Here is a 16,638-nt window from a genome sequence, read left to right as displayed (position 1 = left end):
GTTGTCAACTATCAAGACTAAACGACAAGTATCTAGTGATGTTTATTTATAGGGTGTGTCGACCGACAATCGCGTTCGGGGCTCGAAATGTAAATTTATGTTCGTATAAAAACATTATTTTCAAATTAAATTTATTCACTATATACTCTTCCGTGAACTAACTGTTCCGATGAAATCCCGACTCTTCTCAGCTAAAAGCGTCTCTCAAACACTACAGTTTGTTATAAGTTAGATGCTTTTATTTTGCGGTTTTACATCAAGCATATGGACAGCATTCGGTATGATGGCACTGCATAATAAAGTAGTTCCGATTCCTACATCGGCAGTCTATAGTTACGCATCACAGTTTCACTGTTTCTAAAGCTCATTTTCGCCAAAAGATACATCCCTTCCGAGTGTTTTCGTGGATGTTTCCCAACGGTATCGGACGCGCACTGGAAGCATGGCAGACGCTACCTCTTCGACCACTGTGAGCTTGCGTGGTATGTTTTCCGATTTTCTGCTTCTATAAAGGATGGTTTCATCACGCCTGTAGGGTCCTTTCTACCCCGTGTAGATGACGGATGCGGCAGATTAGGAACGGTACACAATAAGAAATAGTTTTTTGAGCGTTTGACTGATTTTTATATAGAGGAAAGAACTTAAACGCTTCGTATGGACCTACAAAGTTATGAAACAGGCCTGCTAAGAAATTCTACAAAATTTGTAGCTGCTTGGTGGATTTACTTGCTCTAGAAAATAGTTTATTTATAACGATTTATTTTGTGATGAACATGTAATGATTGCTGAAAATGGGGAATCTTAAAACTACAGTGGATACCTCCAGAGCATAGTCTACTAGGGAGACTACAGCGATGGTGTTTAGGTTCGATTCTGTTACCTGCAAAATATAGTTTGAACTTAAACGAACTGAAAATTTTATCTATTCTGTGTCCTGGGATACACCTCATCGTTCCGAAAAGGGCTGGCACTGGAAACGAAATACGAATATTCAGTTGTATTTTTATGGCAATTTATGTAAATGATTAAGGAAGAGAGAATTTGTCAGAATTTTAAAATATCGTGTATAGTTATACTTTGGCTGAAGCGAGTGAGGTGTGCGTTCTTGACAGAGAATAGAAATAAGGTTTTTGAGAAGTACCGTAGCGTACGCAATAATGGACAGGAAAAGAAACATGAGGTATTGACAAATCTATGAAAGCAGAGTAAAAGAGACTGTACACAGGAGTATAGTAGAAATTGGTTACTCAGTTGTTAAACAGGTGCACACTTATCTTCATGAAAAGATACGTATATGTGAGCCACAGGGATGAACAACACTGGAACCGTCACTGAAAGGATGAGAAAACCAGCACTGTCAGCAAGAAACAGAGATAGTAACATGGTATGCAATATATTACGAGAAGAAAGAAAAACAAGAAGGAGATGAAATTTGTAGTGACAACACAAAATTTAAATGATGGCTAACTGAAAACCCTCAGTTGCCGACAGGTGTTGTTGATATACCTCGATGTGGACAGTTGAAATGTGTGCCCCGACCGGGACTCGAACCCGGGATCTCCTGCTTACATGGCAGGCGCTCTATGCATCTGAGCCACCGGGTTCGAGTCCCGGTCGGGGCACACATTTTCAACTGTCCACATTGAGGTATATCAACAACACCTGTCGGCAGCTGAGGGTTTTCAGTTAGTCATCATTTATTCCAGGGAAAGGCTGCACGGTTATCAACAGTATTCTGTTCTTTCGAGAGCAGTTACTGTCTTCACATAAACAGAAAATTTGTTGCAAGTGCAAGAGTGGAATCCTGATTTCTAGCCTATCCCCAGCAGTCGCCTTAACCATTACGCTGTACGAACACATCTCGAGGACTGCTTTAGTCTCACTGCTGGTTCCACCTACGAATTCACAGTGTAGATTCTGGACATTTGAAAGGTTTGAACTGGTGTCATCTGATGTCGCAGTATCTTGATTGATTTCATCCTCAGCGATCCATTCGTTTCAAGAGGAGGGGTAGCGTTTGAGGCATCCAGCAGCGACTAGTTGGCGGGTCGCCGACGGAGGAACGTATAGTTAAGAATGCCGCGGGCCGCCCTGGAGAATTTCTCTGCGGGGAAAGCGCCCGCGGCTGGGATTATGACGTGCTAACGGCCAGCGAACGGCTGCAATTGAATCGCCGTGGTCTCGGGTTGCACAAGGCTCGCAGATCTCGCCGATAGCGGCCGCTGCGTGCCGCCTGCCCTTTGGCGAACAATAAAACGGCGCAGCAGGAATGTCGCGTCTCGCGATAAGGCAAAAGGACACACCAGCCCGGGCCAGCCGCCATTGTCTCCAAATGTCAGCTCGCGCCGCGAGGTGCAGCGCTGTTTCTATTTACACTTCCACTCGGCTGGCCGCCGCCGCGGTCCAAGCATTTCGGGGACACCGCGGGAGGCGGTGTGCGAGTTTCCCGTCTGGGAACTGAGTCCAGTCAATCAGACGCACATCGTCAGCTATAGGGAAGCACGGGGACCAGGAGGTACCAATACGAACGGAAGACCAACAACGGATTAGAACATGTGTAAGACAGGGATGTAGTCTTTCGCCTCTATTGTTCAGTCTATACATCGAATAAAAAGTGATTGAAATGAGTCATGTTCAGGAGTGGAATTAAAATTCAGATTTACATCTATATCTACATGATTACTCTGCAATTCACATTTAAGTGCGTGGTAAACGGTTCATCGAACCACAATCATATTATCTCTCTACCATTCCACTCCCGAACAGCGCGCGGGGAAAACGAACACCTAAACCTTTCTGCTCGAGCTCTGATTTCTCTTATTTTATTTTGATGATCATTCCTACCTATGTAGGAAGGACTCAACAAAATATTTTCGCTCTCGGAAGAGAAAGTTGGTGACTGAAATTTCGTAAATAGATCTTGCCGCGATGAAAAACGTCTTTGCTTTAATGACTTCCATCCCAACTCGCGTATCACATCTGCCACACTCTCTGCCCTATTACGTGATAATACAAAACGAGCTGCCCTTTTTTACAGCCTTTCGATGTCCTCCGTCAATTTCGCCTGGTAAGGATCCGACACCGCGCAGCAATATTCTAACAGAGGACGAACGAGTGTAGTGTAAGCTGTCTCTTTAGTGGACTTGCCGCATCTTCTAAGTGTCCTGCCAATGAAACGCTTTCCAACTGAAGTTGTTTGTAATTTTAACACCCAAGTACTTAGTTGAATTGACAGCCCTGAGAATTGTACTATTTATCGAGTAATCGAATTCCAACGGATTTCTTTTGGAACTCATGTGGGACTTTTTTGTTATTTAGCGTCAACTGCCACCTGCCACACCATACAGCAATCTTTTCTAAATCGCTTTGCAACTGATACTGGTCTTCGGATGACCTTACTAGACGGTAAATTACAGCATCATCTGCGAACAACCTAAGAAAACTGCTGAGATTGTCACCCAGGTCATTTATATAGATCAGGAACAGCAGAGGTCCCAGGACGCTTCCCTGTTATCACTTCAGCTTTACTCGATGATTTGCCGCCTATTACTACGAACTATCAATGATAAGATTCGCTAATGATACTCGTATTCTCAAAGAAACTGATGGAGAGATGCAGGACCTGCTGAATGCAATGGACAGTCTGCAGAATACATACTGAAAGTAAAACGAAGAAAGACGAAAATAATGAGGAGTAACAGGAATGAGTTCAGCGATAAAGTTGCCAACAAGAATGCTGCCCACGAAGAATATGAAGTGACGGAGTTCTACTAAACTGGAAGTAAAAGAACACATGATCGATGAAACAAGGAGGTTATAGAAATGAAGCTAGCAATCGCAAGGCGGACGTTCCTGGCTACAAAAAAAGAGTCACCAGTACCAAACGCAAGCCTTAGTTTGATGGAGAAATTTTCGTGAATGTCCGTTTGGGGCACAGCATTGTATCGTTGACTGTGGGGAAACCAGAAGAGAATCGAAGAGTTTCAGATGTGGTGCTATAGACAAAAGTTGAAAATTCGCTGGACTGATAAGGTATGACGAGGTTCTGCGCGGAGTCGGCGAAGGAAGGAGCACATGGAAAACTTTGACAAGAAAGACGGGACAGGATGGATATGTGTTAAGACAGGAGGGAATAACTTCCATGATACTATAGGTATAAACTGTAGGGGAAGACAGAGATTGCAATACGTCCAAAAAATTGTTGACAACGTGGGATCCAACTGCTACTCTGAGATGATGAGGTTCGCAGAAGACAGGAATTCGTGTCGGGTCGCATCAAACCAACTAAAAAACAAAACGTTGTCAGCTGAGATTAGTGACTTTTGTATGTAGCTGAAGAACAATTACTTCCTTAGCGCAACAAAGCGGTTTTTGGCTACGAGCGCACCGCACTGTGTTACAGCTGCTCTGCCGAAGGAAGGCAATGGAGGTGTTTCGTGTACTCACGGCTAATTTATAATGAAGATTCAGGTACATTCGAGATTATTGTTTTCATGAAACAACAAAATACCACAATAGAGAAAGCCGACTTAATAGAGAGCGCAGGCTTCATTAGGCATAAAGCATCTTAAGTAGTTACAAAGAGCACCAGCTCTCTTTCAGATGTATAATTCGCTTGGTCTGTCTGTAGCGTTAGATCATTACGTCGCTGACAGTGGGCATGTACAATATTTGTTTCCATTCATCCAGCAGTGTAGTCTATTTCTGCGCAGTATTATAAGCAGTGACGACAGACTTCTGTACAGCGTACTGTGATTGCAGCTAATAATGAATATCTAATATCATTGCAGTAAGTGACAAAGGTAACTTGTCCTCTAAAATATGTAATGTAATCTTGGCTCAATAAATTTAAATACACCGACTCGAAGAAAGCACTTCACATACATAGTGTTACTGAAAGTGAACGCATTAATAACTTGCTATTTTTGTTGTTGCTCTTGAAACAATGTTTTGAACTTTTAAGTCATTAATTCAATTATGAAACAATTTCTCTCCGGTAACAATTGGTCGAAATCTGTTAAAAATGCAAAATGCAATGTTCAGTGGTCCAGAGTCCACTGTCATATTATACGGTACTGTATTACACATTTAATACAAAGTAGCATGTTCTCAGAGCACCTCCTTCTACTTCTTTACTATTAACTTCTTTGTATTTTGCACTCTTGAATATTTGGAGGTGCTTGTGGAGCAATGAACGCACAGCATAAATGACAAGCAATGAAAATTAAAAATAAATTAGTAAAATTCCAAATAAGAATTCTGCCTGAAGGAACGTATTCTTATGTTAACGTTCAGAGCGTGAGTAATGGTTTTTTTTATAACATTTTCGTGGTGACTTGCGGAGTATACGTAACATCGCTGAAGTTATTCTTCCATAAAGGACAACAATGACAGACAGACTACTGTTATATTAAAACACTTGTCTAAAAGAGACCTGTACATGTCAACTCCTAAATTTTATTGATACGATGTATGTCATCACACCAAGCTACAACAACAGACGAAACGTCCGATGAGGGAACAGTTGTGCATACTGCAGTGATGTAATTTCAAAACTGTACTGCAATATGTAGCAAGTACGATATAATTAAAAATAAATACATTATTCAGGTATCGATGACATTTCTTGTAAGGCTATATTAACGAAAAGAAAAGGAAAAAACTATAATACGTTGAAATATTACGGAATTAAAACGAGCTCAGAATTATTAATGATAACGTTTGGAAATTTTCTCGTAGACAGAGAAGCATAGTATACAAAGCCAAGAGCATTACGTTCGGAGAACTGCTGAATTTTAAAACAAAGCAAACTACATTGAGCACAAGGTGGTGTTACAAATGTCGAGACTGTTGCTTCAACAAGTCCAACACCTGTCTTTCCATAATTTGGATCCACTGGTGTTGACTATCAACGGGCTTGGAAGAAAAAAAAAAGTAGCAGTAATGACATTTTAGAAAACATAACAGTTGGTCAATAATAAGAAGGGGGGAAGGTTCTGCTCGCAGCGTTCACATTGCACATTAGAAACGGGCGCAGGAAACTTGCGCTACAGATAATTACAGTGAGGTTTGCAGTCTGGCATATAGCACCATTAGAAACCGTGAAATACTGGAATCTTAACAGAACTCGTAGAGGCTAATGAACTTACGTGAGGCGCAGACCTTTACGCTTCATATCCTACATATATTTGACGTTAAGCAGAGCAGTCTTTGTTTCAAAAGGATAAGGGAAAGACAACAAAACTTAGGAAACGTAGATACTACTTAAAAACCAAGTCACACTTGTAGTATAGTGTCGAAAGTATGTATTACATACGGACCCTTTTGATGTTTCATTAATGTAGCAACAAATACACAATATCATATGCACATTTATGTGGGTACTTACAAAATATTTACAGACCGCAAACTAACAATGAGCAGGTGAAACAAAATTATTTATAAATTTAATCAACATACATCAATTTGAAACTGATCAAAATAATATAGAGGGCTGATAATCTAGAACACAACGTAGTTTTGGACATGAATCGAAACGAAATAATTAATTATTTACGATCACTTCTGCTACAGAGCAGACAAGAAAAATTGAGAGAAGATGCAGAGGACGAACATTAATATGCGCGGTGAAAGATGTCAAATGAAGCGCTCAGATTTCATTCTTCAAGAACAAAACTGTGTAGTGCAGTACACACGACATGACTCGTTCCTTTATAAACAAACAGAAATGCTACATAACGAAATATAGGGAAGAACTGGGCATTCGAGTTTGCGAAATTTGCGAGGCTTTTAAACACAATCTGATTCAACTCCTTGAGCAATTTTGTCATCTTCTAGAAGACACTCCATTTCCCAAAGTGGTGCAACAACCATTTTGTGGATAGGGGAAGAATTTTAGGTTTTCTTGGCAGTTTTAAATGTTGTTAAAAATTCAGTCGAATTTTTTCGCTGTACTGAACTTGTCTCTCTGTCCCAGATAAGTGCATTGAACCTTACAAGCAGAATATAAGTGACATTGTAAAAGCATGGCTCTTTTAGTTCCACGGAAATGTAGAACACTAGACGCTATAACGTATATTTGATTACTTTCAGTTTGTCAAGAATGATTGAACTAACAAAGGAAAGTAAGACATTGTTGTCAAACTGTTTTGGCACTCAGGAACTGCATTCAAACTCTCACGCGGTTTTGATATTTGTTTATAACTGGAATAACATTCCTGAAACAATAAGGAAAGAGGCAAATTAACCATCGGGCACGAAGATTCGCGACTGCCACGTATTTAATTCAAATAACATCTTTTTAACTAACAATGATGTGACGAATAGCACAAAGTATTTCGTCATAATTTTTCCAGGATTGTAGCAAATGATATGTAATATTTCGACAGCAAAAATGAATGTAAAAAAAGACAAATGGAATACAGTTATTATGAACGGTGATGAATCGGCCTGCCTGGATATCTGTCGATGTAAGAAACTATCAAACTGACAGTGTGTGGAAAACATTCTACTAAACGGATATGATTTTTCTGCCAACCATATTCTGTTTTCCTTCCACTGTAAAGTTCCACAGTTTGAAATATACGGTATTTTGACATAGACATCAATATTTTCAGATTTTCGCCATTAACTTGGACACAATCATTGGGAAGTGAATTCAGTGACTAAGACAAATAAATAAATAAATAAAAAACTTGCGGGGAGTGCGTAAGGTACCTCCATTGACAGGCTTACCTAACATCTTGCTCTCAGACAGACAAATGGTTTAATTTCTATTAGCAGCTATTACAGTTGCACTATGCACAGACTATTGCGTAACCTTTCATCATACACTAAACGATGATTCGATACGAGAATCTCAGAAAAATTCTTTTGAACCCTATTTTTTGTCACGAATTTGTAGAGCAGTTCTTGGCATTCAATTGCTTTCTTTCACTCGACACGTATCATAGGCTATATATGTATGAAGCAGATTCATACGATATTCACTTTGTAATCAACAGAATGTTGCACTTGAAAACATTAGAAAACTGACAAAAACCCTACAGAATTCTAGATTTTCCAAATAATAAATGGAAACAACGCTTTTACTTGCTTGCTGCTTACAGTTCGTTCTTTCCTATTGATGGAATTTACGACGCATCGCTAAAAGCCTAAGTACATAATCAAAAGTCGTCACACGTAACATCTGTTTGCATCCTGGCTAAACGGATCAATGTAAACGGACGAAATGCAGAAACGTTTACGACTGTTTCAATACACAATTTAGGAATTCACATTGGATAAAAGGAGTACACTAATTTATAGATTACTTGAGTTTCTCATAGAACAGCTATGACAACCAGGTTACGACGAAGTAAATAACGAATGAGTTAGCCATCACAATAAGTTCACGATGAAGTACACAACGAATGAATGCACTCAGGAAGAATCCTGAAGGACTATCAAAGCAGGTTGCTGACAGTCACTGAATAACTTTCGTGATGTGCACTACGGCTAAGTGGACTCTATGAAAATCCAATACATACTGTTAGTCCACCGGGTGGGAAAACACAAATGTACGGAGGTACAGCAATATTTAACGGAATTCTAATTCGGAAGCAAAAACTTAAATTTCAGATCAAATAAACACAATTATGGCTTACTGTATACTTCACATATTGCCACAGCGTCGGTACCTCTACGGAAGTAGGCGGAACACCGAATATTTTGAAACTCGGAGGAGGTGTTCATGTAATGTGTGCGGGAGGCTTAGCACCTGTTGTGACTGCGTCTGTAGAAAGATGAGCAAGCACGTATAATACCAGCAAAAACTACAAAAAGGGCTGAGAGATTGTATCAACGAACAATTTAAGAAAGCGCTTTGTAGCTAAATGTATTGTTGAGGACTCATTCAGAAACAAGAGCGACATGTGGAGGTTTACCAGTGATTATGGTATTTAATAAACGCCACAAGTGGTTGGTAAAGTAAAAAGACTTGTCAAAGAAATTGAAGTAGTAAAATTCATGTAAGCCAAGCAAATTAAATAAACAAAACACGGAACTCGCACTCTCCTTTATTAATCTTATTTACTTTCACAAGTTATTTAGAAACCTTTCTTTCAAAATTTGCACACTATTTTAGCAGCTTCGACTCACGACATAGCATCCTGTCGAACGTGAAACTAGAACTGCAGATTTTGGTGGGGGTGGTGGAGAATGATTCTAGCAAGAAAACTCCAGCGGTATGTAATCAACTAAGTTGATCATAAATACCTGTCATTAAACTGCAACGGTATGTAATCAACTAAGTTGATCATAAATACCTGTCATTTCTTTGATTCTGTGAAGCACAAAAATTCGAAGTGATTAGGTGTCAAATAGGAAGCAGACAGAATAATGTGTACGTGTATCGTCTTACAGTGTGGTCCAGGTTCGGAAACCATATGTGTGAAGGAAACATTGTTTGCTGGGTGTGAGTGGGTTACTAATAAATACAAAAAAAATAATTAACAATCGAAGAAACCTTTCATTCACAATTTAGTCAATACGACGCGTTTCTGGGATAAATCTCTATCACCAGGTAATATCAATTCAAGAATTACTTTTCTATAAAGCTAAGAAAAAATATATTTTTTTGCAGGATGGGGAGCTGAATAAACTGAAGAAAAATCGCGACTGCATGGATATGAGAAGTGTTAATAACTTGATATAATTAGTAAAGCGACACATTCTCTAAATACGGAGAGAGCTTGAAAGACAATATGTTGACTGTGGGGGCGTAATATTCATAATTATTATAAGCAAAAACAATATTGTCAACACTACATGTACTCTCCCAATTATATGTCTTTCAGAATATCAGTATTTACGACTTGCTGAACGAATCACTTTCAGTTCAATAGGTGATATACGTGCAAGATTTACATGTAACTTGCATAGTAAGAAGTACATGTGATTCACAAGTTTAAATCACCTAATGAAGGGATTGTGATTACTGAATGTGTCGTAACTACTAATGAAATGAAGAAATAGTTACTGAGTGATTGTGCTACGTGTTGTCAAGACTGTAATAGCTCAGTTAGGGCCTCTTGTCTGTTAATTCGTAATAGGGCTATACGTATAAGAGGGACCGTACTTGGCAAGAGGTAGTGACTGACGTTTCGTCACGAATGCGTTTACTACCATTGCGAGAACGTCAAACGTGGCGTTGTGTTTCACGCATTTGCTTGTTGTTGAACATACGGGAATGCATGTTTTCAGAAGATATAAGGAATTTACAACGTGCTTCTGTATGCATGACACAAAAAAGGCATAACATTCACAATTTTTATCAGTATGCCTCTGTGAATCGTTGACAAAATTGTAATGAAAATAAAGGACTGATAATCTAAGATCTGACGCGAATTTTGACAGGAAATGAAACAATATATACATTTCTAATCCTTCCTCGAAGAGCGTAGATTTCAAAAACTGGGAGAAGATATAGGGGACATAATGTTAAGAAGCGTTAAGCGCTCAAACGTCGTCCTCGAAAAAGAAGATTGTAGAGAAGTACAAATCACGTGTTTCGGTTCTTTATAAACAGATGAGAGTGTGGAGGAGATGGTAATGGTGCACGATGTAAAGTACGCAACACTCCCACCCCCAACCTCCCACAGAGTGCAAAACTAGATGAAGAAAATTGAGAAAGTGCCTGGGAGGGTCTGTATACTGAACAGGTGGTTTAGTCGGTTTAGAGTGATCACAAGCAACACTATTTGGACGAGCACGTGGTTAGCAGGAAGGTCGCCGACGCCGTGGCAACAGTGAGGCGAGGTGGGCGTCGAGGGGGCGGCGGCACGTACCTGGCGGTGGTGCAGTCGCGGTACAGCACGTCGAAGTCCTTGCAGGAGAGCAGCTTGCAGCGGTTGACGCCCGGCTGGATGGCGCCGAGGCCTCGCAGGATGCGCACCTGCTCCACGTTGCAGACGAGCGGCACGATGTCGAGCCGCTTCAGCTTGGTGTAGACGGTGTGCAGGCCGCCGACCAGGTGCTTCAGGAACAGCTCGAACGCCTGCGGCAGGCACAGCATGGTGTCGCCCGCGATGATGAAAGCAGCCACCTTCTGGCCGCGGTAGTCCACCAGCTTGCACTCGTTGGCCGTCGGGTCCGACGTGGAGATGGGCGGCGGCGAGTTGTAGGACCGCGGAGGGCCGCCGGCGCCGTGGTGGGCGGCGGCCATCAGGTCCAGCGGCGAGTGGTGCATCAGCCCGGCGCCGCCCAGGCTGTTGAGCAGCCCCAGGCTGGGCGGCGGCAGCGGCGGCATGCGGGACAGCGGGCCTCCGCCGCCCATCGCGCTCGGCGTCGACACGGGCGGCGGGCTCAGCTGTTGGCCCGGCGTGGGCGGCGCCGCCCCCGGCGGGCTTCCGGGGTGCCGCACCATGCTCAGCGGGCTGTGCTGCTGCGGTGGCGGCGGGGGCGGCGGCTGCTGTTGTTGCTGCTGCTGCTGAGGCGGCGGCGGTCTGTCGCCGGTCGGGGGCGGCGGAGGCGGCACCGGGCCCGGCGACTGCTGCGGTGGCACCTGCGGCATGCCCGGCGGCGGCTGCGGTGGCAGAGGCGTGCCCGCCCCCGCGCCGCCGCCACCGCCACCACCGGGCACCGGGGGCGGCGTCAGCGGCGGCTTGATCACCACCGGCGGCGACGCCGAGGAAGCGTTGCTGCTGTGCTCGCTGTTCGTCGACGACGAGTCCATCACCGAATCCATGCTCATGTTACAGGCCAGAGTCTGACTCATCCAAGAGGCGCCGTAGCTGTCCACTGTCCGCTCTCACATACACACGCGCGCCAGACACCTAAGCACCGAACATATCACTCGCGTCCTGCGCCGGCTGGTAGCGCCATGCCGCTGCTGTCAGTCACACAACACACACAGTCGCACAGCTGCGGGCACGGAGTCGAGTCGCTGCTCGCAGTCGTAGGGGCAAAAGCCACGCGGTCGCTGCTGGCGCAGTGAGTGTGGCGCGTGTGTGTCTGCCGGCCGCGGGTCGGCCGGGCCGCCGGGTGGGGGCAGCCTACACACGATTGGAGGGGAGCTGCGGCTCGCGTCGCGACCACTGTGCTTCTGCCCGGCTATTGTGCACGACTTCTGCTCCGACTCGTCGGCGAAATCACAGACAAAAACGACGCACCTCGCGCCTTCTTTTCGTCCAGACTGAACACCGGCCGTCGCGCGGACGACGGACGGAAAATAACAAAAAAAAGAAGGATGCGAGGAGAGCGCGCGGGCGAAAGCGCAACGCCTTCCCAGTCCTCCTCCTCGTCTCTGCCTCCTTCCCTCACTTCTTCTCCTCTCCTCTCCTTCCCTCTCTCTCTTTCTCACACGGCAAGTCTCTCTCGCACAGCACAACGACACTCGTTCCTCTCTCTCTCTCTCCTCTCTCCCGCAGCTTCGGACGCCGCGGACGTCAATACCCCTGCGGCAACTGGCTCGCCTTCCTACAAAGAAGTACTATATTACGGCAGTCACAAAAGTAATAAATAAAAACGGCAGCAGCGCTGCTCGCGCGGCCCGCGGACCCGGTGGGGAAGGCGGCCGCAGTGGAGGGGGGATCCGTACTTTTCAGCCCAGGAAGCGCAGCTGGCTTCGGAGTCGCCCCCCACCACACGCTCCCTCGCGGCCCCTCCCTTCACACTCAGCTGTCACTGGGAACCACCCGCCGGCGGCGCGCGGCCCAATGGCGTCCGCCCTACAGCCGTGCGGCGCGCGCTATTGGCCGACCTGCGCGGGCGCACCGCGAGCACATTGGCCCGCGACCGGGTTCCGCCCGACTTGGTTTTCAAGTTTTAACGGCGCCGGTGAACGCCCCCTTGGCGCAGTTTCCTTTTTCTTCTCCCCGTCTTCTCGTCCGGTGCCTGTTGGGCTGTATACCTTCGCCGTTTCCCCCTAGCGGCGGCGCTGTGAGGAATTCGCCGCGCGACGCCCACCTGATAGCGGAATATGTCACAGTGCGGGAATAACTTTCGATTGCAGAAGCAGGCGCACAACAAAGACGAGCACCTCTTTATTTCTATTCCCACCTTTTTTGCTTTCTCCTTGTCCTTTTTGCTCACTCTGAGGAAAGTGTCTTAGTCCAATGCTTAATCTACTCAAACTAAACAGACAATCCGATCCGCAACACCGCTCGCCGATTCCCGACGTCACAGTGCGTTATAACTGAATCTTTCCATTGTATACATATAGTGTCTCACTAATCATCATATGCGATCCAAATATCGTCAGAGTCAGTTCCACTATACAACTAATACGTCACTCACTGTCATTAGAACGCTATCTGATTTCTGCTACAAATATATCACAATTTTTATTAATAGTTCGTGAATGTGAAAGAAATTACACCCATCGTTGTTGTAGCCTACCGAACGTCTTCTCTGAGAGCTCCGGACTGGAGTACAGGTGGCAGCTCCGCGGAAAGCAGTAGATGCTCAAGCGCGCCCTTCGTGCCTAGTCTCTGCACCACGTGGGCGTCAGCTGTTCGGCAGAGATCCGGCCGCCACGGAGGCAGGGCGAGTAGTGGCGAGGGATCGGCCCACGCGACTCTTTCCCCCGCCAGCAGGGGTGAGCGCGCTGCGGGGGCGCCGTCCCTGACATCTGGCGGAGCGAGCGCCAACTAACTGCTGCTGGTGATCTTCGTTGCCGCTCTCGTCATTACAACTTTTTATTCGCACTTGTGTTTCTTCTTCTTATATTGAACTGACATTTTTACTACTGAATTGGACACGTACAAGTGAGCGTATAAAGCCATTCTTCAGTTGTAAAATAAATTTTCGTCCCTATTTTACTCAGTGAAATCTTTATTTACGGAATTAAGAAACTACATACATACGTGAAATCGGACACCTCACAAGTTTTTCTCTGTTGGATATTTTTCTAAATGTGGGGAAACAGCATCGTCTAATCACACACCAAGCTTCCTTTTATTTTCTTTTAGGGAAACCTGTTAATTTACGGAACTATGAAACTTCGTGCACGAACTCATAAACACTAGAACTAGATTTATTACATTGAGCATTATCCCTCTGACGTTATTTAATTAAATTGCATGGATTTACTAATCGGGTGAAGAAACCTTTGTTCAATACCTCATTTGCGATACTATTACTAGGGGACTTCAGTCCTTTTCAGTAAGAAAGAAACGTATTGTGAGTTAGCAATATATTCTTGTTGTTGACTTTGTTCAGACGTTTTACTCTCGAGCTAAAATATGCAGAATAGGCGAGTGATGAAAAGTCTAACGTCTCATATTTCGTCTGTGAAAATTCTCGGAAACAGAGCTGTAATTTCCAATGTGTAACCACTTATCGAACTTTTTAATTGATTTTATTTGGTTCACTAATAACGCAATATTTCTTCTCGGTGTAGATCAGAATCACGATAAGTGATCAGCCCTTTTGCCTCCAATTCAGTATTTATTCATGCTTACTCGGTGTAGTTCTTTGCGTTTTTCTCCCCAAAATGCCACATTTTATTATTTTTATGTTTTGTTTGATCGGTGTTCTTGTACTAGACGCTTTACTTATTTATCCCACTTTCCCTTTTATTTTCTACAAGCGTTTAATCTGTACATGTTTGTGTCTCAGACGTATTTCATAAAAGTTATTTCTGGTGTCGCTACCTTGATGTATCCTTAGAATCACAATATTCTCCTATAGATAACTGTCTGGTCACAATGTAACTGTCCGTCCTATTCGGTCTTCTAAACTTTTTCCTCTTGTTTCTATGTTTTTCTATATGCATTTTTGTTGAATGGAATGATTTGGCTCTTCTGCGTTTATTGGATAATGTGATGTCGAATTTTATGCATCGATTTCATGCTGTAGAACATTTCAGCATAGTTAGACGCCTAGTTTCATCATTCTTGATATTTCCTCTTACTGTTACTCCCGGTAGCAATGTTACTTATTATTTTTAAGCTATTTTGCAGGTTCCTTCAAGCCACCTCAACCAAAGCTACTTGGTTGTGGGACGAATCAGTACTTGCATAATAATGAATTCTAACTAAAAACTCGAAGATACCAATGAGTTTCTGTAACAGGAACACACGAGTAATATATATAAATGACATAAAATCATCACACGAACCCTCTACCATTGTCTGTAGTCAGTATAACTGTCCATCTTGATCGCGATCTTGACGGACAATTATATTCACATATGAGTAGCACATTACAACGACCACCTCTAAATTCGCAATGGGAAGAGTGTGATGCAAAGACTCCTTTCAACATATGTCCGGAATTTACGAATTTACCGCCGACATATTCCTTTCCTATTAAAGTTCTATTGGGAACAACGCTTACAGAATAGTACTCACGTTTTTATGCAACTGCTAATGTATTAAGCAAGGGGTCAACTGAGACTCTGCTTTGTGTTCATGGAGCGAATATTACCGTTAACTTCAAGGAATAAACATTACTGACGACGAATCCGCTGAGACAGAACACGTTTTGGTATGGCGGTGTTAGAATTCCTTCTCATTTCAGAAGCAAACTACAAGACACTTGCGAACGGACAAATTCGTCAGTTAAATAAATTTTATGGTTGATGGCGCATTTTAATACGTTACCTAAGAGTACTTTCTGTTGCAAACACAATAATTATCCTATGTCATGCACTAGGAAAGTAGATTCCAAGTTAGAGAGCATTAAGTTTCTCGCTCTTAACTGAAATTAATAATTTTCAAACTAAAATATTCGCTTTAAGAGAACGATAGATGCGACCGCTGTCAGTTGTGCGCTAAACCTTCGTCTCGCATTCCCTCTTTGAAATCTATTTATTCTCGAAAGTAAGAAACTATTTGAAATCATAACAACTTCAATCGTATTTTCTCAGTTTCATATTTAGAAGGTTTAGGTGAATCACTGGCTGTGCAATAAAACTTTTCTGAAACTAATGGCACCGTCTGAGAGACAGCTTCTAGACCACGAAGCGAGTTACCGCGTGTAAAGTAGGGTACACAGAAAACTTGTAAAAATCCACGTTAACGATACAACGAAAGTCTCTACACTGGAGCGCCATCGTTCGTCTCTTCTGTTGTAGTACTAATATTAATAAGAATTCAAGAATATTACCATCAAAAGATTATTAAGTATTATCCATGGGTAAATGAAGTGAAATGTCAAGTTTACACCAAGTTAATAGTACAGTTCCTTTTCATCGAGTCTATGTTATAAACTACAGATCTCATATCCAATCACATTTACTGCTATGCCAAAGAATTGATTCACAGTGGCTTACCCGGAGTTTATGAAGTGAAACACTATTCGGCTAAAGAAACTTTTCAGTACTTTTTCGACATGATCTAATCACTGCTTTAGACACTAAGAAACTATAAACTTATACCATGTAATTAATAAGAATAATATATTGTTACTTATATTTCTCGCTCTTGACATAATTAATTGCAATACAGACAGTAATTAACCGGGAAAAGAAGTCACGTTCAGTCACAATGTAACATTTCATTTGTGAAACATATTCACCTTACATATCTACATCTACATGTGCATCTTCATGATTACTCTGCAATTCACAATTAAATGCCTAGCAGAGGATTCAAGGAATCACCTTCAAGCTATCTGTCTGCCGTTCCACTCTCAAACAGTGGGTGGGAGAAACGG

General features: G+C 43.0%; 1 protein-coding gene across 8 annotated transcripts in view; it reads right to left on the bottom strand.

Annotated features, from left to right (window-relative positions):
- The window catches only part of LOC126279103 (dachshund homolog 1-like), an 854,344-nt gene extending 840,841 nt beyond the window's left edge, over positions 1-13,503 (bottom strand). For all 8 annotated transcript variants that reach the window (XM_049979575.1, XM_049979579.1, XM_049979577.1 and 5 more), the window contains exon 1: positions 10,827-13,503. In XM_049979575.1, the coding sequence (XP_049835532.1) occupies positions 10,827-11,755 (929 nt within the window). In that variant the 5' untranslated portion in view covers positions 11,756-13,503. The remainder of the gene's footprint in view (positions 1-10,826) is intronic.
- Between the last annotated feature and the right edge of the window lie 3,135 nt (positions 13,504-16,638).

Source organism: Schistocerca gregaria, chromosome 6, assembly GCF_023897955.1.
Source record: "Schistocerca gregaria isolate iqSchGreg1 chromosome 6, iqSchGreg1.2, whole genome shotgun sequence".
Lineage (NCBI taxonomy): Eukaryota > Metazoa > Arthropoda > Insecta > Orthoptera > Acrididae > Schistocerca > Schistocerca gregaria.
The sequence above is the reverse complement of the archived record's forward strand: the minus strand, read 5'-3'. Positions and strand labels throughout refer to the sequence as shown.